Below are 24,795 nucleotides of genomic sequence, written 5' to 3' on the forward strand. Positions count from 1 at the left end.
TGGTTTTTATTTTGATTATCTCTTCAGTTCCTTTTCCTGAAACTTGGTCAGTCTCACCACAGCTCGTGGCTCTTGTGCTTTCCAGATGAAGGTGATGACATCTTCAAGCCTCCTAAGCTGACTGATGAAGACTTCACACCGTTTGGTTCTAGGGGTGGCCTCTTCAGTGGTGGAACAGGTCTCTTTGATGATGAAGAGGTGAGAATGTTGGAAAGGATAAAAGTTGTGCATGTCTTCTTTTAAAAAACAAGATAAAAGATCCCCACAAATTCCCACCTCTGGAAGAAAGGGAGGGGAAACAGCATTTTGTTACATAGTAATATTTAAGTGGAACAGTGTAGCGTTCCAGTGGAGAAATAGGACTACACAGGTGAAGTACTTGTTGCCCTCTCTTCTGCAGTGGTGCTGATAAAAAATGCAAGTGTGGTTCTAGCATTGCATCAGACAGGTTCTAAGTCCAGTAGAGTTTACTGTAGAATTGTCTGTAGAGGTAAATCAAATGCCATACAGTTTTTTTTATTTTAGACCAACAGAATTTCAGTATTCTCGCAGGCATTTTAATAAATTCTGGCATTCACTCTTTCTCCCCAAGTGTGAGAAAAGTTTCCCATACTGTATCTGGACAATGATGCTGCCTGGTTTCTGACCTTATTTTAGCATAGTTTGTGCATGTGAAAGGGGATAGAAACCCCATGTCACGAATACTCAAGAGTCTCATAGTGTAAAACAAGTGATTGCCTCTCATTTTATCATGCAGTTGATGTTTGTAACAGTCAAGGTGAGTAAACAGCAGTAAACAAACTGACAATGTAAGATAGAAAGCTCCTTCTCTCATTGTATGCACTCAATGCTTGAGCACCTAGGTTTAAGTCTGTATGTGCAGATGTCTCTTTAAGAAGGGAGTGGTGCTTACCTCCTCTATCTTAGATTAGAAGTGGGTATCCTATGCAGAAAAATTGGCAGCTGTCTTTTCCTGCAAACAAACCCCAACAAATTCACCACTTCCTCCTCTTTTCATTTTCTTCTACAGAGTGATCTCTTTGCTGAAGCACCAAAAGAAGAATCCAAAGAGAGAGAGGAGCAAGTCCCAGTAAGTGAAGGTAAGAACCAGTTGTATCCTGTAGTCCTGTCTGTGCTGTGATTTATCACTGTTTTGTTTCCAAACTAGAAAGTCTGGAGTAGCAATTGTTGGCAAGTCTCTTCTCCTCAGTCTTAATGGGGAACAGCTGTGTTTTCCTTGAATTTTACATGTGTTTATTCACTATGATCTCTTACACCTACTCTCCTGGAGCTGAAAGAGTGCTCTTACTGATGTTGGCAGAGTTCTCTGCATGCACTGGGTTCCTGCTGCTGAAGAGTGCTTTGCAGGATCCAGTTGTGGGTTTCAGTGGAGTAAAGATTCCTTCTTGCAGATTAATGTACTACTGTTTCCCATTAGTTGCATATCTAGACCCTCTAGGAGTCTTAGCATACATTCTGTACTGCAGCAGCTTTTACTTGGATGAATTTTTTGATTTGTGTATTGCACTGAAGTGGTTTTGAACGTGTGAATCTGAACTCTTATAAATAGTACTATGTGTAAATGTATATCATGTGTATAATCTTCAGTTTAGTAAAGTTTTGTGAAGTTTTAATAGAGGAAAAATAGCTGGACTCTTTTATATATATATATATACACACACACACGCCCCCCCAGAACTCCAAGGAGAATGTCTAAAGAGTTCTCAGCTGTTGAGGGGGGTTAAAAACCAAACCCTGAAGTAGCTCAAAAGACTTCTTGGATTCCTATTTCTATGGTAGAGTTCTGAAAGCTTTGACAGATGAAACAAATGCATCCATTTGTATTGTACTTCCTGTGATTTCAGCATCCTCTGCAAAGTCCTTAAAGAAAGTTCCTGCAGGTGCAGTATCTCTGTTCCCAGGTATGATTCATTCAATAGCAAACCGCTTGATGCACAAAATGCTTTTCTTTAAAACCAACTGGGGAGGTTTTAAAGAAGAAAACTATCCAAATGCAGCAGCACTGCATTGCTTAATTTATGCTTAGGGACAAATACGTGTGCTTCTACCTGTGTTTGCCTAAACTGCAGCATGCTTTATGGGTAATCAAGATTCTGTAGGAGCTCTGAAGGTCAGTGCCATTGATGGCAGTTACTAGCAGCTGTCAGCTTCCAGTTCTGTGCTGTGAACTTCTAAGGATGTGTATTACTCTGCTATTATGCAGCAGTGGATGCAGACACACCTTCTACACTGAGAAAGAAGTTCATTTTGATCTTTCAGATTTGATCATATTCCTTTGGTCTAGCAAAAGAACAGTTTAAACATTCAAGTTCCTATACTTATGTGGCACAGGTAATAAAGACCAATCATATTTCTGTGGGTTTGATTAGGAGGATCTGTATACATGGGGAAGGACCACATCTATAACTTAGCACAATTCTTTTGTTTAGCTCCAAGATCCCTGTTCCATATCAGGCTTCAAACTGAGCAATGGAAAGAAACATGTTGCCAGTCTCTCTGAATCAACTGATTTTTCTGTCTGTCTTTGTGTAGGGTCTTCACCTGATTGAGTTACCACAATTTTAAGTTTTTCCCTTTATTAAGATGGGCCTATTTTAACACTGGCTTCAGTTAACTGAGCCTTCAATCAGCATGTTTTTAAAGTAGGCTGTATGCAAATACAGACTTCTTACTCAGGATCAAAGATATACATCAACAATGGCCATTCTACGTAATGGTAAGACTTGGTAGCAGATGGAGGTTTTCTTCATTCTTTGCTCTCTTTTGGAGATACTGTTGCATAAGCAGTGAATTTCTCATCACTCTACAAGTGTCCTGTTCTAGTTCATCAGGAATTAAGTTACGTAGCATTTATGCAAAGTATTCAGTTGCTCCCTCCATGTAGACAGGGTAAAGTCACCAGAGAAAAACACAAGATTGAGGCTCCTTTGCTATTTGAAATCACTTGATGAATGCATTCCCAGTCAACAGTTTGTTTAGGAAATTCAGAATGTTTAATTAATTGATCTTTGTGACTGCATTCCTGTGAGTCCTCTGGCACTTCCTAATTGGAGGATACCCTTTTTTAAATACAAAACTGCTGCCATGTTGGTCAAAACTTGTGCGGTCTACCAACTTTTAACCAAATAGCAGTTGTTCTACTTTCTGCCAATCTTGAAACTTAAAATACCTTTCTCCCTGCACCATCCCCCCTGCCCTAGTTTCCAAGCATTTATATGTAACAAGCAAAAATAATCAGGCTGCCAGTTTTGACCAAAACCACTGTGTTTGCAGTCTATTGGCATGCATATGTCACTGAAGCTGAACATTTCTGCACCAATCGTAGAAGAAACAGTTGTTACTAGCATACTCTAGATGATCACTGTCATATCTGAAGTGCACAGCGATCTAGGGAGGAAACTCAGCCTCATCCTGCAGTAATGCCAGTGGTCTTGCATGAAAGTGCAGTTCCTCAGAAGACCTTAGTCTCTAATACTTCACTCTCCTCAAGCATCTTAACACTTTGATTTGTCCACAGTGACGTGGCTTGCTAATGTAGCATTCTGGCTTGGAAAATCCATAGGGGCAACACTGTGGAACACCCGAGTCTTCTAGCTGTAATATGGAATCTGGCTGCTATTCCTAGGGAACATGAACGGGCTGGAGGAATAAGTGATTGCAGTGAGAGTGAGGGGGCCATCTGTCTGTGACTTGGCCTTATCAGGAAGTTTCTAGCAAATGCTTTTAATGCAGCACTCTTGCAGGAGCACGTTAAAAGTTGTGATGACAAACCTGCCTGGTTTCGCTTACTATGGTATGAGTTCAGCTTTTTTGGAAATCTGGCAATGTTCTCTGTGTGGTTCATTTTTGGTTGTTTGTTTTTTTTTCCCCCCACCTGACCTGCAGAAGGAAGTGACGTGTTTAGTTCCACCATAGTTGTGGAAAAAGACAAGAAATCTGCAGGACAGAGCACAAAGAAAACTTCTAAACAGCCTGGAAAAATTGTTCTGTTTGACGACGACGATGATGATGATGACTTCTTTGTGGGAGCAATTAAAAAGCCTCCAGATTCAGGTACCTCTATTACATGTGCCATGGAAGATTAAATGCTAACGGTCATCAAAATTCAAATTGATAGAAACCAGTGAGCTACAAAACTCAAATCTACGGCACTACTACTTCTTGGGCTTTTCGGTTTTGGGGCTTTTTTTGTTGTTGGCATTTCTGTTCCTCAAAGCAGCATGCTCTCAACAAACTTTCCTCTCTTAGTATGCTCCAATTGCTAGGATGTTCCTTCTGTTGCTAGAATCATCGGGAAATGATACAGAATTTATTCACACAGCCTTGAGGCCCATGCCCAGCACACCCTATTGCCAGACTCTAGGTTTTTAGAGGTGCCAAGCCAATAAAACCCCTTGGCTTTACCCCAATGCTTGTTGACTGTCAGCAGTGCTCTCAGGTAGGTGTGTTTCATTTTGGGAGCTTGTCTAGCTATTTCTCTTAAAGACTCCTAATTTTGGTCATCTTTAAGAAGGAAACATATTATCTTTTGAAACTCTAGTATCTTCTCTTGTTCAGTAGTGGCTGCTCTGGTTTTGTCATTCCTTGTTTGTTTGTCCTCCTGATGCAGTCAAGCCCACAACTGACCTTTTTGATGATGATGAAGGAGGTGACCTATTTAAGGAAAGACCTGCCATTCCTCATGTGGCTGCTGGCACAACTAAAGAAACAGAAAGCCGCAAGGAAACAATCATGGAAAAAAAGGTAAAGGCTAAGGCTTTAGGAAAACAATTGCTACTGCAGCTGAAGTCATCTTTACATGTACAACACTATGGAAGTGCCATATTTGTGAAACAGAACTAGGCACACAGGGTCTTCCATGACTCAAGTACTTCAGGGGTCTTTAAATGTCTTTTGCCTCTCAAACTTCTGATTTATTGGAGGCTTTTCTTGTGCAGGTGGTATTTGGAAGAATCTTATTAAGGTAGGATTGAAATGAGAGCAAAATAAGAAGCCTCTGATGGTAGAAAATGTTTATGACTTTTATGGGCTGAAATTAAATGAGCCTGACTTAACCTTTGGTATCAGAGTTCTATGCTGTGGAGACCGTCTGCGCTTGTACTATCTGCTGATGGCAACTTAACTGGTAACACATTGCTTCTATGTATTGTGGGAGGAGGAAGGTGGATGTCACAGTTCTACCTAAGCATGCACCGTACTTGGTGTGCTTAAAAAGCTGGTTTTCAGCAAAAAACCTTGAAACTGTAGAAAGCTCTAAATGCTGTTCTGAGAACACATTTACAAAGATGAGAGCCTCCTCATGCCCACTCCACTTTCACTTTCAGAGAAGTGTCTTGAGGAATGTAGTGCTGCTGCTTTTAACTCCATTGCAGACATTATGTATATTCATTTTATGCATATTTGCTGTCCAAGGAGCATTTGAACATAATGAGCTACAGTGACTCTTCTCCTCTCTGGATTGAGGAGCACTTGTTAAACATTTTCATTTAACTCACAAGGGGGCCTGACATGAGCTGCCAAACATGTTTTCCTGCAGAGAAGGATGGTGGTAGGAGGGGAGGTCTATGGTAAGACCTGCAAGTCACTTGTGCAGCTATAGCTATATGTGAGGCACTTACACAGCACCCGGGTTTTGGACTTCAGCCCATGGATTGTGTTCTGTGCCTTCAACTGCTGGGGCACTGCCACCAGCATGCCTCCTAGAGGGGGTCATATGATGTGCCTGTCCATGGATGCTGATGTAGTGTCTTTATTTGTCCTAAAGAGTCAACACGCATCTGGAAGTGAGGACTTCAAGTCTTTTTCTGAAACACCTCCAAGAAGACAGAGGGGCCTCTTCTCTGATGAGGAGGATTCTGAAGTGAGTATCTCTTCAATAATTCCCTACAGAAATCTCATCATGAGTCCTCCTGACTTCAGTCCACTTATATCTGGGAACTCATTGTTTACCTGTAGGACAGGGAACTCTGACATCCATGCATCTGCTTTCAGCCGTTGTGAAAGTTCCTTCTCCAAGAGTGAAATCTCTGGCAATGTTTTCCCTATCTTCAGAAAGTTAAACTTGTGTGGTTATAGGCATAAACTGAAGGCCTGAAGAGGGAAAAGAGCAGCGAATAAAGCATCAGAAAAGAGTGTATATATTTAATCTTGCATCCTCAACTCCCAGCTAGCAATTAATCTGCAAAGCTGAGCTGAGTTGCAGATGATTGGCACATCTGGAAAAGGCAGTCTTCCCATTCTTCATAGACACACTTCTTTAAATGGGACGGTCATGTTTTCCTTCTAAAAGTTCTTAAATGTATAGCATTGCTTTGCAAAGTGACATTTCTTTGGTTTGCATAGGACTTGTTTTCATCAAGTAAAACTACGAAGTCCAAAGCTACATCTCTCCTCACTAGCAAGTCCATGACAAAAGCATCACTCTCCTTGTTTGATGATGATGGAGAGGTAAGTACCATTTCCTGATACTGCCTGTGTATGGGAATGCTGCTGCACAGCCTATTGCGAATGCAGCAGGGAATACTTGGAAATTTACAACACCAAGCTTGTAAATGGAGCACTGTATTAGGGCACTAAATCAACCTTGTGTTGTGTAGCCGTTCTGAGTATGTGGAGAGGCTTGTGGAGGAGAGCCATAGCAGGGACTCCTGTGAGTTCTTGGTGTCCTTTTTTTAGTATTTTGCAGTCAGTCCATATCATCTCTAGACTTAAATATGAAGGATGTTATCCTTTGTTGATAGGACTAGAAAACACTAAGCAATAGAATGGATAAGAGCTCCAGGAAGCTGTTTTATTCTGGCTTGTAATACCTAGCCACATGGATGATGTCACTTGTCTTGTGCCATGGCTGGTAAATTCCCTTTTTTCTTGCTTTTCAGTGTGTAAGAATTGTGGCTGCTAGTGTAGAAACTGAGATTGGAGCACAGTTTGTGCAAGAAAAATTAACAGAATTGAATTAGCATGTTCTTTTCTTATCTATTTTACCCTTTTCTCCTTCCCACACACCTTCCAAAGAACTTAAACTTTGGCCCTGCAGCCTATGTGGTGAGTTAACTTATCCTATGGTCTTAACCTGAGGCAGATAGGAGGTCTCCTCAGACTCATAAGATAGAGAACTTCTGGAAACTCAAGATAAAAGTTTCTTGGTCAAGACAGAGCTGCTTCCAGCTTACCAGGATAGTGAAGGTTGTGCTATTGAACTGAAGTTTAAACTGAGTGGAGAGGAGCATAAATAAGTGTTAGGTGATGAAGTCAACATATACTTTTGCATATTCTGAAGCCTATATAATAATCTGCGTAAGTGTTGTCAGGTGAGAATTCCTGGTTCTTTGCTATTGGTAGTGGTTCCATTTGCCTGTTGCCTAGCCTTTCAGAAGAGGGTTTGTTTGCTATTTCATTATGCGAATGTAGAAACAACGCCCCATTGTGTCAGCTGCTGTGCAACAAAATTGCTGGGTGGTGTTTTTTGGTTGCTAATCAAGTTTATGGTGGAGAATTCGTAGGCCAAAACCAGGCTGTGTGCTTACAAATTCCTGATCTATCAAATACTGTGAATTTCCTGTACCAGAATACTGTATCACACTTGAAATTGTCTCCAAAAAGGCTTCACTAAACACTATTTCTTTAACCTAATTATCTGGGAAGTGGGCAGTGTCTGGCATGCTGATACTTGTTAGCAAGCTTCTTGTTATGACTTTGGTTTTTGATTTAAAAATAAATTATTTTTTTATTATTATTTTAAGGATATCTTTGATGTGGTACCTGCCAATAAGCAACAGGACAAAACCCCAGAAGAGAAAGCAAAACAGTCAAAGCCACTCAAGAAAGCCTCCAGCTTATTGTTCAGCAGTGATGAGGAGGTACTGAGGAGTAAGATTTGGTTGAAAGGGGTTACTGGCTTTATACTGAACAAAGCATGAAACTGTTGACATGAGAACCACAGTCAGTCTCTGCTGGGTCCACATGCCATGCTCAGTGTTACCCTGTGACTTGTTTGCAGCTGAGAGAGCTGGCTGATTCTTGGTGTGAATTATTTCAGGATCTAGGTAACAGAAGTCATATGGAAGAGAAAATCTGTATTTTCAATGTATCTTTTACAAAGATTAATAGCAGATACAGGCTGCTGCCAAAATGTCTGACTTGAAAATACTGAGAGGGGAAAAATAAGATTAGTCTTCTTCAGTTTCTATAGGGAAGCTTTAGAAGTTCTAGATAGGTGTGGGGTGCATTTTGGTTTGGATTTTTTTGGATGGGTTTTTGGTTTTGGATTTTTTGGGGTATAGTGTTTGTGTGCTTTGTAGTTTTTTTAATCTAGGGATGGGGAAAATGAAACAATTAACTAAGGTTCCCAGAGAGCAGCCCTTTTCTGTGGATGGATTAGCTGTTGTCCTGCATCTTAAAGGGAAGCCAGAGACACTAAATAAATTAAACTTGTCCTTAATAGTCTCTGAATTAACTTGCATGAATAGATCCTATCCTGCTCATCCCCCATCCTGCCCTGTCATTGCTTGTTGCTTATTAGTAATATTGCTAGATGTATTTTTATCTTAATGTAGAACAAACCAAGTTCATACTTTTAACCTGCCTGTAGTCCCTTTCAGAAAGGGGATGAACAGAGGTGACCAATGGGGCAAACCATTTCAAATTATGGGAATAAGAAAAAAACAGGCCACAAAACTCTCCTAACCCCAGAAATGTTTCAGTTTAATGTAGATTTTCAACTTACTCAGTGAATAGACTTGATAGAGTGCTAGATCTTGGGGGTGGAGTGTGGGAAGTGCGGCATCATGCACTCTAATAATGAAGTGTCTTGAGCATGGGCGTTATGTTTTTCCTTGTTTTGTTTGGGTTTGGGGTATTTTATGTTGGTGGTTTGGGTTTTTTGTTTGTTTGGGGTTTTTTTGGTTGGGGGTTGGTTTGTGGGGTTGGTTTGTTTGTTTTTATACCCCATACATCAAACTTGCCAATTCTGTGGTTCAAATCCATGTTCTGCTAGGTGGCCTTACTCCTGAGACAGCAAATTGACACTGACTTTAGTTGTCAGTAGCAACAGTAAGGTTTGTGTACCCTGTTTTACTGGGTAAACACTAAAAGGTGGCCAGGTCCTCTGCAAAGCCTGAGCAATGTCAGATTGCAGGAGCTAACAGAAAGGCAGGAATATAAACTAGTGGAGAGATATGACTGCCAAGATGGTAAAGTGTTTCTTCTTGTAGAGGAGATGGGAAAGTGACTTTGACCAACACAAAAACCTTAAGGGTTCTTTATTTTTAAGGAACACTGGAATGTCTCCAAGCCAGCTAAACTTCCTTCTGAAGATGACCGAAAAGAGGGCCCCACAAAACCTCCTAGCACTGTCAGTCAGCCTAAAGCCATGAAGAAAACGAGCCTCTTTGAGGAAGAGGATGAGGAGGATTTGTTTGCAATCACTAAAGAGAGGTGACAGTCCTGGGAGGGGAGAGAAAGGGGGGTCATTTTTTCAGAACAGTCTGGCAGTGCCCTCAAAACTGGACAGACACAGGCATATTGAAAGTGTTGTTTCTTGCTACTGCTGCTGAGAAGTAGAGGTGTGTGAGCAGTAATGGGCCGAGCAGGGTTCTTTTATCTCTTTTGCATCTGTGCTGGATCGTTGTCCTTGCCACCACAGAACTGGGCTATCCATTTCCAGAATGCTGTGCAGACGGGAAGGGAGGGTGGTAGAACTGTTGTGAGGAAGCAGAGTCCTGTATCTGGGACCATGTGCTGTAAATGATTGTCCTAAGTGATGCTTTTAAACAGATGTAGTGGGTGGCCTCTGAAACTTTTGTACTGAATCTTCCACTTTCTCCTCACTCTTGTTGCAGCCAAAGAAAGCCACAGAAGATGTCACTGTTGTTTGAAGATGATGCTATTAATGAAGAATTGCTCTTCAGCTCCCAATCAACACTACTTCCTCCAGCTGCTAAGACTGCAGTGGTACCTCCCCTTTCTTTTAAAACTTTTCTAGACCATTTTCCTTGATAGGTACTAAATGTAAATCTAAATTGGTTTAGCTAGTGGCAGTTCTAGCAAATTAGGAGTGGAAACAGAACAGACTGGACCCTTACATATGAAGCTTCTTAATAGCATCAGCCAAACAGAGATTTCAATTTTTTCTTGACTAGTTGCTAAATTTGTTTAGTTGATATGAAAGCCCTTCCTGGGGATGTTTTGAGAGCTCTCAACCATAAAATACCGTTAAAAAAGAACAAACAGCTTACTGCTGACTGTGAAGTTGGGCCTTTATGTCACCTTGACCCAAGCTGATTCAGTTGTGTCTATAGGCTTCTTACAGACCTTCTGAGGGTGCTTATGTTCTATCTTACTCTGCTAGAGCAAAGGAATTGTCTGTGTGCTTGGGAATTGAGAGTAGGAGTTGCAAAAGCTTAGTGCAACTATATCAGTAATGCAAATTCTGTATATGTGTGTGTGCTGTCCCCCTCTCCCCTGTGCCTTTCTGTGTACCAGGAAAACAGTTGTTGTGGCCCAAGGAGGTAGTCATAGAAGTAATAGACAGCATTCCCAGGGTGTCCACTATAGGCTTGTAACTGCCTCCTTTTTTTTTTTTTTTTTAACTATTCTTCAACCACACTCAAGGGCACAGAACTAGAAATCAAAAGTCACAAACTGGAATGTTCTGTGGAAGGAAAATAGAAGTCAAGCATGTTGCGAATGTCCTGGACCCCTGCAGAAAGCAAATAGACTCTGCTATCCCACAGCAGTATATGCTTCTCACCAATTTTTTGCCACCAACATTCTCTTAATTTTACAGGGGGAAGTAAAACCACCACAAGCACCACCTTTATTTACTGAAGGAGAAAAGGAGGAAAAGGATGATCTGACAGATGAAGCAGCAAAGTCTAACCAGGTAGAAGACACATTGTGGTGTCCAGAAGAGCCTGGAGCAGTTCCTGTGCCTAGAGGAACAGATGTTGCAGGGCAGGAAACAGAGGAAAAAGTGAGGGATTTTCTTATGTTAATCTGCAGTTTACTAGAGGTTCATCTTAAAAAAAAAATTAAAAATCTTAACAGTGTTGCTCTGGGACAGATTTTGTTTTCTGGATTGCCTCGTCTACTGCTGAGAGAATAACTCTGGCTCCATATAGCAAAATTGCTTGTCCAAGAGAATTGGTTTGGTGTGGGGTGGGGGCAAAATCAGTTTTGTTTTTCCTCCAGAGTAGGTTGGTAATCTTTATTCACATGAACAGAGCTTGCCTTTATAAGATATCCTGTGCCTCAGCAGAGCTTAATCTTGGGCATGGTCTTACTGAGTGACTGGGGAATTACAAGATGATGAATTTCCAGAGTAGTTATGCTTTGCACTTTCCTGAGCACATTCAAAGTTCTGATAGTGCTGCCTGCTCCAGAGAAGAAACCCAAGCTGCACAAACTACATACCTTGGAGATAACGGTAAAGCTGCTTAATGCAGCCTTGTGGTGCGTGTGCAACCTGATACATGGATGAGGAGGAAACCTTATGCGGGAAGCTGCTTATCAACAGCACTACAGTGTAGGGTACAGGAGAAAACTTGTGTTTCCTTCAGAGCCATAAAGTGTGTTCTCTGTTGACTGTTTCTTGCTAGTCTGCATGTTGCCATTCTGTCTACAAAGGAAAAATGAGTTTAATATAGTTGTCTGCTTGGTAATGGATTGCAGAACTGACCACTGCTGGCATTTAACCGTGAAAGCTTAGTGGGGGTTTGGGCAAAGGAACTGAACAACAGGCTTATGTGTTAGTTTTTTAATTTGTTGATTTGCAGCCTTTTGCAGCAACATCCTCTGAGCCAGCCAGTGGTTCAGATCTGTTTGCAACATCACCACCAGCTCTGGAGAAAGATGTCAAGACCCAGCCTAAGAAAGTGTTAAGCTTGTTTGAGGAGGAGGAAGAGGAGATACTGGAAAATGATGATGGCATTAAAAATGCACAGAAAGAAATTGGTGTGGTGAGTCTAGGGAAGTTCTTAAACACTAGAAAATACTATTTATACCTTTACTATTCTAGGCAAAATTTTTCCTCTTTATGTCATAGAGGCTAATCTTTCTCTATTTCTAAACTTTCAGATTCTTGGGCAAGAAATTATTCCTGCTTTTCCCCATGGTCATGAATTCCATTGTACGTTTTCTCATTGCACTAAATTTAAGGCTTTTTGCTATGTGCTAGTAGGAAAAGAAATCCTGTATAACTCCTGCTGCTGCTTGGATTTTGAGCCTGATGTTATGCTGCTGGACATTCAGTCATGCTCTTAAGAGATGATCTTTCCTTCACATAGGTCCTGAGGAGACAGCTGGGTAGTGAAACATTAATACTGGCCTTTACTTGAACATTCAGTGGGACCATTGCCTTTTGAAAGTCAGACATGGGTACATACAGTGACATAGAAAGACATAACTTTTCATGTTCAAGCAGCTGGTATGGGTTTACCAGATAGCAGAGAACTGATAATGTGATAGGTTTGACTGTCAGCTCTCTGCTCCCCCACCAGAAGTTCTTGCCAAAAGCTGACAGTATGTTTTGTTCATTGTGGAGGGGTGTGCTTGCTTTAACAGGAGGAGAATAGGAAATCTAGCAACAGTAATAGCTTTGCAGACCTTCAACTTATTATTTTTTTTCCTTCCTTAAATTGATCTTATTTTATTCTCTAAAAAGTTAGCTTCGGAAGATAATTAACCAGGTTCTCTTCCTCTCATTTCATTGTCCTGCATTGTCCTGTCAGCTGAAAAACTCAAGGCATAAAAATCATGCTGAAATATAAACCTTACTGTATACCCATGGTAACATACTGAAAGCCTTTGGTTTTTTTCCTTCTCCTTTTTTTACCCCTCTTCCTTCTACGAAAACTTTACAGGTAAATAGTAGCAGCTGGATCTCAGGTCAACAGATATATTTGGGTTAATGTCTTCTCATCAAATTGAACTGTGAATACAAATATTTACAGTTTAAGTTTTGCAAATTTGGTCAAAGTAATATTTGTAACTGGCAGTGGAAGTTGAGTTTTTTTGTTACCAGGGTCATAAGTGTAGCCTTGGGTGAATTGTAACATGCTCTATCACTAAGCAAATAACCTTCTTCAAGAGGAAGTTTCTCACCCTATGGACTTTATACCTCTCCTTGCAGGCTTCTGAGAAAAATACTTGGCCCAAAAGCACTGGAGTCTTTCAAGATGAAGAGCTCCTCTTCAGTCACAAACTTCAGAAGGACAATGATCCAGATGTTGACCTTTTTGCCAGCCCCAAGAAGTCAATGGTGAGTTCAAAATTCTCCTCTGAATCTGCTATTCAAAACCACTCTTTTAAGCGTGCAGCCTATCGGGTTTCCTTGTTTGAACACAGCTTAGAAGTCACTGAATTCCAGGGAGGGCCAAGTGCTATTATCAGTTCAGGTATCATGGGCTGAAGGAGCTGTGCTTTTGGTCTGTGACACATCTTTTCTTTATCCTTTGTCTCTGTAGTCTGCAAACTGTATCCTGAAGCCATCATCTGGAGGAGGGCTTTTTGGGGATGATGATGAGGATGATCTCTTCAGTACCTCAAAACCAAACCTTCCGGTATCTGTTCCTCTAGCATAAATGGCTTTTATAAGACATTGGAAATAAATGCATGGAAGGGTTTTTTCCCATATGGATTCCCACAAGAAATGAAGTGACTTCTTATATCTTTCTGAGACAACAGAAGTGGTCATTGCGATCCTGAAGACATAGGGAACAAACAGATGCAATAGACCTACCAAAGCTAGGATGAGAGGATTGATTTATTAATATTTTAAAATATTTTTATTTGTTTGTTTTTAATTTCTTTCTTTCTTCCAGCCCAGGGACTGGCTTAGATGTAAGAGAACACACCTGAGCAGAAATCAGAGTACTAGAGTTTGCATTGTTACATTATTCTATTGCTTAGCTTGCTAATATTACTTCCCTGTAGTTCATGATGACTCTTGCCCTGTGACTTAGGTAATTAAGGTTTCTGCACATTGGTTTGATTTAAGATAATGAATGCAGTATTAAAATCCTTCTGATCACTAGATTGTTTTTAGAGGGTAAGCAGCTGCAGTAATGAACTACATGGTATTATAGGTGGCCTGAGGTCAAACATGCATGCTAAACTGCTACTCTAAATGTATTTAGCTTAATTAAACAGAAGCCAACTTTACTTTTTTCTATTTTCATGTCTATAGCTGGAAGTTAGGATAGAAAACTGGCAACAGTTCTCAAAGAACTGTGGTCTTAAGTAATTAGTGCTTGGCAGCTATATATGGAACCTGTTTGCTTGAAAACATAAAAATAGCAGTGTTCCTTAGCTAGCTTTGTGCTTTTATGTTCTCTGCTGTCCTGTGCATGAGGATATACATATACATTTTGAATTTCATTGAAACTCTCATTATTTATCATTAGCATAGACAGCAAAGGTTGAGGTAGACTAAAGAAGTGGAAGAGTGAAAGGTCCTTGTCATTGCAGATGTAAAAGCAATACCTGCTATGCAGTGCAGAGTTGAAAGAGATGCCTAGCTTCAGGGGGAAGAGAGATTCTTAAAAGCTCTGCTTGTTTAGTTTTTTAATCTGCAGACCATACTTTTTACCCAATTTGTGTTGACTTGTGCTCTTAATGCTGTCAGAAAATAGCTGAGAAGAAAACATCTAAGGCCAGTACAAGTCCACCTTTGGAGAGCAGTAACCTGGAAGATGCTTTAAGTGCCAAACAAAATGAAGTTCTGAAAGCAGCAACTAAAGAGGCAAGTACTTAAATATTGTGCCTTGAACAGCAAGCAAAGAAAAAGGAGATGTAATGTTATGTTTTCACTAAGACTCTCAAAAAAGATCAAAACTAATGCCTGGATTCACTGCCTGCGAAGCAATAATGCATCCCCAAACTTGTCTTTGCTTATCAGCAGGTGCAGTAACTAGCTGGAAGTTTAAATGTATTGATAGAGTGTTTTATTCTTTGCCCACACACTTGTAAGGGCAAAGTTCAAGACAGTGAATTTTACCCCAGGTCCAGTTGAATTGAACTGAAAATGGGTTGTTCATTTGTCTCTGTAGTGTGAGTGTCTGTTGAAGTGAGTGTGATCTTTAAAGTATAGGTAGGCTTTCTCAGGACATCAGGGCATGCAGCACAAATCTGTGCCTATTAAGAATGTTATCCTTGTGAGCCAACAAGACTCCTACTCTTGTCCTTAATCCTGCAGAGCCAATAGTCTCTGGGAGAGGCAGTCTGGATCTTAATTCTGGCTTGTGCTTTACCAGAGCTGTGTGTTGAATTTCCATCTGTAGAAGATATCTTTTCATTGTGAGAAGTGGGTGTTGTTTTTTTTCTTCCCTGGGCTGAGGAACACAGAGCATGTCTGTAAGGCTAGTTAATTAGCTCATCTTCCCTTATGGTGAAGTATTCCTTGAAGTGTTGAACCACACTTCACACTTGCCTTCTCAGCCTGTCTGAGGTTCAGCTGAACAGCACAGGTGTTTAAGTGGAGAACAATCCCCTCACTAGAATTCCTCTGTCATGCTATCATGACCCCCAAATCCATGTCATAACCCTTGCAAATCCCCAGTTACCTAAACATGGCTGAAGGAGCTCCAACTGCCCAGTCATGGAAACAACAGTGTACAGCCTAGCACACAGAAACATGTAGACTACAATCTTGTGGAGACAAAGCCCTGGGAAGAGCACTTTAGCTGATTTGGCTCATCCCTAAGTCCTGAAATTGACCAAAGTCTTCAGATCAAACAGATACTCTTCCTCTTTCAGTTGTGACTTATTTCTGGCATTGTTGGCCTGCTTTCTGTAGAGAGCACTCACGTCTCTGAGGCTGCTCTCCTTGGAGGCTGAGTGGTACAGTTTATATTTTTTAGCCCTTTTGGTTTCCTTGTGGTCTTCACTGAAGTCTATGGCCCTATTATAGCCAGTCACCAACAGAAAAATTAGTTATATCATGGTCTGTCAATGTGACTTCAGGTATCTTATGAGAGATAATAAGCAAGGAGCGAGGGTAGCTGACAGTTTGATTTCACAGATGTGTGTGACCTGGAGAAGATGGAAGTTGAGTTACTATGGGAAAATACAATATTGGGTAGAAGGAGGCTGGAATGAGTGTGGTAATGAAGATGGGTCTATAGCCTATGAGGAACCGAAGCTGAAAATTGAGTGACCATAGCTCTGTCAGTAGACTGTGGTGATAACAATGTATCTTTGGAAGAAATTGGTAAGCAGTGAGCTGCTTTCTGTAGATGTATTAAAATGCAAACTATGGTCTGGTTGATAACAACTTGTCAACTTCTTTAATCCAGTGTAATTTTGTGCAGAAATCTCCAGGTCCTGTTCCCATTAAAACCAAAGAGCCCTCGTCTCGGATTGGAAAGCTACAAGTAATTAACTTTATTGGCATTTCAACTGTCAAAAAAGAAAAATCTTCCTTGCCTTACTGATGGCTCTGCCTGAAACAAAATCTTTTTACTTTCTTACTTTACTCCTGCAATATTTTTATTTTTTTTCAGATGGTTTATTTTCTGTTATTTTTTTCTGCATTGCATGTTTAATATTATTTCCCCCTCCTGTTTCAGATCTTATTCTGCACAGCACTTTTACTCTATATAGGGGGCAGAGGGAGGGCTCCTCTTTGACCTTTATTCTTCTCAGCTCTATTTTAAGTACTTTTAGAGACTCTTAGGGCTTTGGGGTTCTGGTTATGTCCCCTTTTGACATTAAATGACTAATTACTGTCTATATCCCAGTATCGCTCTTAATGTCAGAACCACCATTGTCCTTAAAAAGGGTACTGAGCTGCATAGGTGTTTGGTCTGATATAACGTGGCCATGCTGTTCCTGAAGCTCTTAGACAAAATAAGTGTGTAGGTGTGAGAAAGGCCAGGCAAATGTAGCAGTCGAAATTAAATGTCTACATATGGTAGTTCTTGCTGTTTCTCTGGAGCCATGCTCGCTCTTGAGCGATATTAATGTAATCTCTTTTTGTTTCTATGTTTTTGTGTTCTCTGTTTTGTAGGCTAACTTAGCTATTAACCCTGCAGCCTTACTACCTGGTGCAATGCCTAAAGTCTCCAATGTAAAGTCTCCTTTACCAGTTCTGGACACTCCATTGCATGAGCCCAAGGATGTACAGAACAATGAAGCCTTCTCTGCTGCAGGAAACAATGAAGAGCTAGGTGTAAGCTTTGATCAGCCTATGCAAGCGGATACCTTGCACAGTGCCAATAAGGTAACCTCAGTATTTAGGATGATAGAAAGGGTCATTAAAAACACAGTCTGTCCTCATGTAGGAATCTGTGCTTCTGTGTGTAAATCCTGCAAACAGTGTGGTCTATCTGAATGGAGGTGTAAAAATCTAACCCATCTCACTTCTGTGGACCACTGAAGAGAAAGTTAAGCCTACTACATTCTTAGCTCTGTAAGGTGCTTATGCATATGCCTAATTCTGTGCCTTTTAAAGATATGTGTGTATATTCCCCAAATACAGTGGTTTTTTCCTACAGGTTAAGGTATTTTAGCATAACATCTTATCTTGTAAGTGCTGCTGCTTTTTAACCCCAATTCCAGCTGCTGTGAAATGACTATAGGGCAGCAAATCAAAAATCATGGGTTACTTTTTTGAACTTTGCTGCAAACTGCTCCAAGCTCAAATGTCCCACTTGCACATTCTGGAAAATGGGGAGAATACTGAGCTGATAGTGGATGGTTCCTGGTACTTCACCCTGTCACCTTAATCAACGACTGTTCAGCATTCCTTGCTCAAGATTCACAACTGAGCATTTGTTTAATGTACATATAGCTGTTTAAGTCATAGGGCTGTAACTTAACCAGAGCTGTCAGCAGAACTGATAGTTAATTCAGGTTCAGTGTGCTAGTAAGAAATAGGTTATGCATGTTAATTGAGTGTTGTGACGGAGGAACTGTTACAAAGAAATATTGCAAGAATCCTAACCTCTTTTCTGTAAAGTGTGTGTGATTTTTTCCTTCTGTTTGACCCTGCTCTGCTTTTATTCTTTTCTTGTAGACCAGGATCAAAGTTACAGGAAAACGAAGACCTCCAAGCAGAACAGCCCGCCGTCTAGCTGCCCAAGAGTCTGAAGAGAGTAAGGAAGTGGACAGTGCTAAGGAATTGCAGTTCTCTGTACCAAAGCAGATGTCAGCAGCCGTAAACTTAAAGGAACCTCTAGCTACTGAAGCAGAGTCCAAAGAAAACTTTCTCTCTGGTTTGTCACTACCAGCTCATGACAGTGTTGTGTCTGCTGAGACAAACAAACTTCTTCCTCCAGAATCCACAGACCAAGGGGATGATCTGTTTGAATCAGAAGACCTTTTTGCAAGCAGCTCAGCATTCAGATCAGCTGCACAATCTAAATTAAAGGATGGAATGGCAGACTGTGTGGCTAACAAACCCATCAAGGGCAGGGAGAAAAAGCCTGATTTGTCTGTTCTAGGTGATCAGGACAATAATGATCTCTTCCAGCCTGTACAGCAAAAATCTTCAACAAAGAGCAGCCCTATACCTTTTTTGGAGGAAGAGGAAGACTCTCTCTTCACCTATCAGAAAACTGGAAAAAAGGAGTTGAAATCTGCTGTCCGGCAAGCTGTCGACCCTACTGCCCAAGATATCTTTGAGGTAATAGCTAAGCCTGCCACCTTGGCCTTTTGATGTCCAGCGCCTTGTGCAGACCTCTCTGCTTATGCACAGGCTTAATGGAGGCTGCTCAGTAGGATGGAGTATGTAGGATAGATAGTGAAGTACATTGTCAATCACTCTCTGCTACCAGGTCATAGAAACCCTTTCTTTGTTCACCTCCTGATTAGCAATAGTGGATTAAAAGTTGCAGCCTTAACACAAAGCAGGTATGTCACTGAATGTGCTGTGACAAAATAGCTATGATTATAACTCTTTTCAGAGTAATAAAGTATTTGACTCTTAACTGTTAGCTGCCTGTTCAAGGCATAGCAGTTCAAATAACTCTTTTGAAAAAGGAGTAAAGTTGGCAGACTGAGAAGCTGATACAAGCCTCTGTGTGCTGTATTTGATCTGCACACAATCCTGTGCCAATGCACTTCTGCCAGGTCCTCTGGGAGGAGAAGGGACTCAAACTTAGTTTTCAGATGCCCAAGGCTGTCAGTCATCTAAACATCTCAGGTGCTGTGTACAGATAATTTAACTATTCTTTTCAGTGTGTTGTGTGTTAATGATCTCTGTGTTTTGCTCCAAGGATGATATATTTGCTACCGAGGCAATTAAACCAATGAACAAAGCAAAAGAGAGAACGCCAGAGACTAATTTGTTTGATGATAACATTGATATTTTTGCTGATCTCACTGTAAAACCAAAAGAAAAGAAAACCAAGAAAAAGGTGGAACAAAAATCCATATTTGATGATGATATGGGTAGGTGTTTAATGTTTTCCTGCTAATCCCATAATGTTTTCCTGAGTTGCATTCATTGGAGATGTTCTAGAACCCTTTGCTTGCTTTCAAGTTTTCAACTGCTCTGAAATCTCTGGTCATTTTTGGGTTTTAACTTTGGGTGAGAACTTTTCAAATGTTGAGAGCTAGAATGCCATTTAAGTGGTTTAGGAGGGCATATATAATTCTTCTGAGAGAAGGAATAGTTTCATTTCTGTGGGGATTTTCTCAGCTGTGGGAATTAAAAAACTCTTGTTAGGAGTAAGACACTAGTTGCTACATCTTTGAGATACACTATCCATTTTGATTTGCACTTCCATTTTTTCAACTGAATTACTGATGTGAAGAAATTAGCTTATCTTCCTACACCACCTTCACTGTTGTGTTGACTGCTTTGGAGCCCTTAAGAGTTTGTTTATATCCATGTATACTCAGAACAATTTACAAATACTACACCTGAGAGCAAAAGTTTGTCCTATGTAATTTGTTCAAATAATTTGATCACATGTAGTGATGTGAAATGATGCAAAACATACTTTCTTGTTCATCTGTGGAGATACCAAATGTCATTTGATCACCAGCTGTGTCTATCTGTTCTCAAGTTCTTCATCTTTACAGCTTTTCTTTGGGATTACAAGCATTTCTTTTCCTCTAAGACAAAAAAAAAATGCCTTCTCTAGCTTTGATTTTTGTCAATCTTCCTTCTTTTCAATCTATTCAAATTGAATCCTCATTCATCACTGGCATTCCAGTCTGATCAAATAACCTGGTAGAAGATTGTAAATTTGTTAGAAAATTTACCAAAGAATTAATATCTTGGGATTTCCAAAACTGTCTCAGTTGATGTAAAAAATAAGACTTAAACTTTTGCAGGCAAGATAGTTGAAATATATTTTGGATACTCAAAATATTTTAATAATTGATGTGTTTTCATGTAGCCTATAGGAAATTAAAGTATTTTGCAAATAGCTACCCCTTCCAAATATTTCAGCACAAAAACCCAGACCTGTTGCAGGGGGGGGAAGTTGTAGAGTGCCTCTTGAAAGTATCTTGGAAAATTTGCCACAATAGTACCTGTTATTTGCCTTTCTGTGTTTGACACCTACTTTGGCGGTACAGATTGTTGTTTGATGTTACATCTGATCTTGATCCCTATGGCATCCACAGTACCCTGTATCTGATAGACTGTACTTCATCTTCCTCTAGAGTGTTGACTGTTTTGTGGTACAGTCATAGGTATGTAGCTTCTTAGTGTCCCAAGCTATGGAGCTCCAGAACACCCAGCAGGAGCATAGAGAAGATGCTTGATGGTGAGGATGCCCTGCTGCTAGTAGAGTAGTACAACTGATACTTGCCTATGCATTGGTTTCAGTTGTCATAGTAGCCCTTTATCAGGGCTGTACATTGTTGTCTTGGGAGATCCTTTCTGCTGCAAATAAAACATTAAGTGGGTGCAGCTTGAAGGGCAGGGGTTGGGAAGTGGAGGCTGCAGGCTGCTTTCCTTTATCCTACCACAGCTTTTACCACATTTATGTTAGGCTTGTGGTGGCAGTATCAGAAACACTCTTTTTTGCTGGTCTTTAGCCTCCTAACCTCCTCAGTGATACTATAGCTGATGACACAAGCATCTTAAGGTCATCTCTGCCAGCCTGCAAAATGGTGACGGAACTTTCTTGTGCATTGACAAATACAGTCTTCCATGGCCAAAACTTTCCTATTCCTTAAGCCTTGTTATAAAATGGGAGTGATACCTCTGCTGCTTATAGCACCCACTGTACTTCTCCTCTGCAGTAAAGTTAATCCATGTGATAGCTTCTTGTTTTGGAGTTACGCCAGTAGAGGATTACTCTGTTTTACTGCCTTTCTAAACTGCTCTTATGCTGAAATGCTGTCCTGGATTATTCCTGTGTAATCCCTGTGATCATCACAGTTGCAAACACGTGCTGGAGTGGAAGAAATAGCGAGAAGAGAAAGGCAAGCACACTGTGATGTGCCACTTTGTGCTTGGCCTCTGCTTAAGGTTAGGATGCATGCTGAAGGCTGAAATACTAATTTTCATATTCTGGACTAGTAAATGATACCAGCTTCTGTATCAGACCTGCATTTTCTTAATAGGAATTGAAGATCAGTTATGTGCTACTAACACTGGCCTTGTGAATCGCTATTGGTTCACGTATCTCAGTCTTGTAAATTTTTTTTTTATATCCCCTCCTAATCAAACTGCATGATCTGAGTATCTTAAATTAAAACTTTGTGTATAAAAATAGAGAGGCTGTTGAGTGTGCCCAGGAAACTTCAGGGCAATACTTCAGCATGCATATGGTAGCAGCTCCATCTCTTTGTAGGAGCACAGCTGTAGACAAGCAGCACTAGCCACAGCAAGCTCTGCTACTGGCAGAGGGTTTCTGGTTGGAGGGTTTAATTTCTATCCGTTGTATCTTTCAGAGGAGAACTCTGTCTTTATAGCAACTATATATTTTTCCACTTTGTAGTCCTAGTTATAACTTAAATGCTTATATCAAGGAAGGCAATGGGAAATCTGAACTGTAGACAGACTTTTCGAACATCCAGCAGGATGGCAGTTGTAGCTGCCTGCCTCCTTGCATCTGAGCTGTGTTGTGTTCTCAAGTGACTTATGCTGTAGATTATTGTGCTGTAGATTAAAGACTCCTATGACTAGTGGATATTGCAACAGTAGTGGCTAGCAAGTACCATCTCTTTCACTTCTTATTTTGTTTGGCAACAACCTCACAGCTCTTGGATCTCTCAGGTTCCTCAGATACTAATGTTCTAGATAAAAGGGATGTTATCTGGCACTTGAACAGTGGAATTTATTGTAGAGGTTTAAATCAGTACTTCTCAAATGCTTGTGAGATCTTGAACATGTTATAAAATGCAAGTGTTATGCTGCTCTACTGAGAAGAAAAAATACTCCTAATTTGTTTTACAGCTAACAGCTCTCACATATGTCATTACAAATGTATCTAGAATCATAAGCAGCAGGAAAGCATTTATTTATCACAGAATGTCCTTGGCAGTCACTGCTGTGTGCTGGAGATGTATGTGCAATGTTACTTCTGTTTGGCAGTTGCTTCACATTAAAATCTTTTTTTAATTTTTTTTTTCTCTTTTAGATGATATCTTCTCTAGCAGCAAAGTCAAGATACCCACTCCCAAAAACCAATCTTCCCAAGCAGCTTCAGAAGCAAAACTGGAAAGCAAGGAAAGCAAGACACTAAGCACATTTGATGACCCACTGAATGCCTTTGGAAGCCAGTAGCCAAGGAGAGTGTGTTGCAGAGAGGAGGCCTCTTTTGTGCCCTGTCCAGTTCTAATGCTCTGGATTCTCTAATCCAGTAGAGCTGAAATGGGATGGCTGTGCATATTTAAATGAGATTACCCATTTAAAATAGTTAGTATTCTCTTGTGCTGGGTCTAATTGTGCTAAATGATATATTTTTAAAAAATGACAGTAACCTTCCTCTATCTTGTTTGTCCAGATGAATATAGCCTGTGCAATACCTGCAATGACATAATCTATTATACAAAATATAGTTTTATTGAACAGATCTACAAAGATAATAATTGATAAATAGTAAATGGAGTCTGTTAAACCAGATCTGTCTGTATGTCTTACTTTCCTCTTTACCACTTGCTAAGGATGTCAGCATCATGACACCACCTGCTAAGGACATCAGCATCATGACTTGGAAATGACTGCCATGCCTTGTCTGGTTCAGCTGCCAATCTACTGAGCTAATGGGAGGGTAAGGATGGGTTCTGTTACCAGGTACAGCTTCTATACAGCTTTTATAATCAAGCAGTAAACAAATCTTAGTGCAGGATGTGACATCAGAGATAAAGTATTTCATACTTGCTGCTGCTGAGGTCTCTAAAAATAAAAATAGTTAAAACTTCACTGCCAGAAAGGGTGTGCTACCAATGAGCACCTAGTGCTCCATGAAAATAACAGAAATCTAACATTGTCTTCTCTTCAAGTTGTAAGCTGCTAAATGAGATTTCTCACCTGCCTGAATTTGACAAAGTTTGACAATAACACTTTCCAAGAAGTCTGTACTTAGCACGTTTGGCCATTTCCAGATTAGAAAGCATATATACTTAGTGCAGCGACAAGCTTGTGCCCAAAGGTTTGCTGACTGCTTTCCTGTCTCATCCGTAACACACTGTAGGCTGTTTATAGGAGGTTGCTGTTTTGTGGAATCTAATTAACTGTCTGATAGATTTGGCTTAACCTTCTTGCTTCCTATATTTTCAAGACTGCCCAAGATTTTTCAAGATTTCAGGTTCTAGAACTGATGTCATTAATCATATGCGATGCCCAGTGGTGGAAACTTGCTCTCTTGCATGCATACAAGCAGAGCAAATTCATAAACATAGAAGGATCAAATATATCTCTTTATTTTACTAGTGACTGCCTGCAATTCTGATTTTAAAACCAGATGCCCTCTTCTATGGCAGTAAAGTACTACTTCAACTCTTAAACTGTTTTGCTCTCTGTGAATTTAAAGCATGCACTCAGGGAACTTCTTAGAGAGCAATTCCCACCTTCACCAAAGCTCTTGTTCTACGACATCTGCTTCAGTCTCTTGTTTCTGAAGTTGGATTTGCTTTATCAGACACAGCAAATACTACAGCCAAGGCATCTAGCAGTAATGAGGGTAGAGGAGAAGTGTATTGATTTGCACTATAGGTGAGTCTCGCAATGATGTTAAGTGGAGGGGTAAGTTGGGAGTAGTGGCTTGGAAAAGTATGTGGGAGCTATTTGCAAATGGGTGTCTACAGTGAGAGCACTTGCACTTTATTTATAGGCATTACATCTGCTGTATATTGCCTCATACATGATGTGGACTGCTTCTTTACTCCTTTCTTCTGTGCTTAGAAGGGCTTCAAAGACTTACCAAGGAAAGAGGAAAGAGAGGGTGAATTCTTTTGTTTCTTCTGTTTCTTTTGCATCCTCCTTTCTTCTTGGCCCTTCACATTATTAACTTCTTCTAGCATGCAATGTGTGTTCATGAGCCAAGAATCCTGGGGCCCAAAAGCTGTTTGGGGGGTGGGGGAAGAAATAAGAGGAAGAAAAGCTCCTGCCTTAGTCTTTCTTAAATGTTAATGTGGAAGCTCAATAGAGAAAAGCTCTTGGTAATAACTTGTACCATAACTGAGGATGAAAACCTTTCCTCCCTGCCTAGTCTTTCAAAATTAGCACAGGAAGAGTCTCTTAGTCCTCTATCAAAATGCATGATCCTCAAGTAGCTCCATCTAACAGAGTGCAAATCCTCAACTTGCACTTTGCTCTTGGGAAGGCTTGGTTTGAGTGGTGGCTTTTAACTTGAGTTTTGGCTTGGTATG

At 40.4% G+C, this 24,795-nt stretch overlaps 1 protein-coding gene across 1 annotated transcript in view; it reads left to right on the top strand.

Moving 5' to 3' along the window:
• The window catches only part of WASHC2C (WASH complex subunit 2C), a 32,489-nt gene extending 9,314 nt beyond the window's left edge, over positions 1-23,175 (top strand). The window contains exons 10-29 of the mRNA XM_054163442.1: positions 86-198; positions 1,031-1,100; positions 1,866-1,922; positions 3,907-4,074; positions 4,631-4,764; positions 5,786-5,881; positions 6,364-6,468; positions 7,764-7,880; positions 9,293-9,456; positions 9,861-9,972; positions 10,808-10,993; positions 11,796-11,978; positions 13,151-13,279; positions 13,485-13,580; positions 14,645-14,761; positions 16,329-16,391; positions 17,027-17,239; positions 18,035-18,643; positions 19,236-19,410; positions 22,563-23,175. Coding sequence (XP_054019417.1) covers positions 86-198; positions 1,031-1,100; positions 1,866-1,922; positions 3,907-4,074; positions 4,631-4,764; positions 5,786-5,881; positions 6,364-6,468; positions 7,764-7,880; positions 9,293-9,456; positions 9,861-9,972; positions 10,808-10,993; positions 11,796-11,978; positions 13,151-13,279; positions 13,485-13,580; positions 14,645-14,761; positions 16,329-16,391; positions 17,027-17,239; positions 18,035-18,643; positions 19,236-19,410; positions 22,563-22,708 — 3,053 coding nt within the window. The 3' untranslated portion in view covers positions 22,709-23,175. The remainder of the gene's footprint in view (positions 1-85; positions 199-1,030; positions 1,101-1,865; positions 1,923-3,906; positions 4,075-4,630; positions 4,765-5,785; positions 5,882-6,363; positions 6,469-7,763; positions 7,881-9,292; positions 9,457-9,860; positions 9,973-10,807; positions 10,994-11,795; positions 11,979-13,150; positions 13,280-13,484; positions 13,581-14,644; positions 14,762-16,328; positions 16,392-17,026; positions 17,240-18,034; positions 18,644-19,235; positions 19,411-22,562) is intronic.
• Positions 23,176-24,795: the final 1,620 nt, after the last annotated feature.

This window comes from Dryobates pubescens, chromosome 8 (assembly GCF_014839835.1).
Source record: "Dryobates pubescens isolate bDryPub1 chromosome 8, bDryPub1.pri, whole genome shotgun sequence".
NCBI classification, from domain to species: domain Eukaryota; kingdom Metazoa; phylum Chordata; class Aves; order Piciformes; family Picidae; genus Dryobates; species Dryobates pubescens.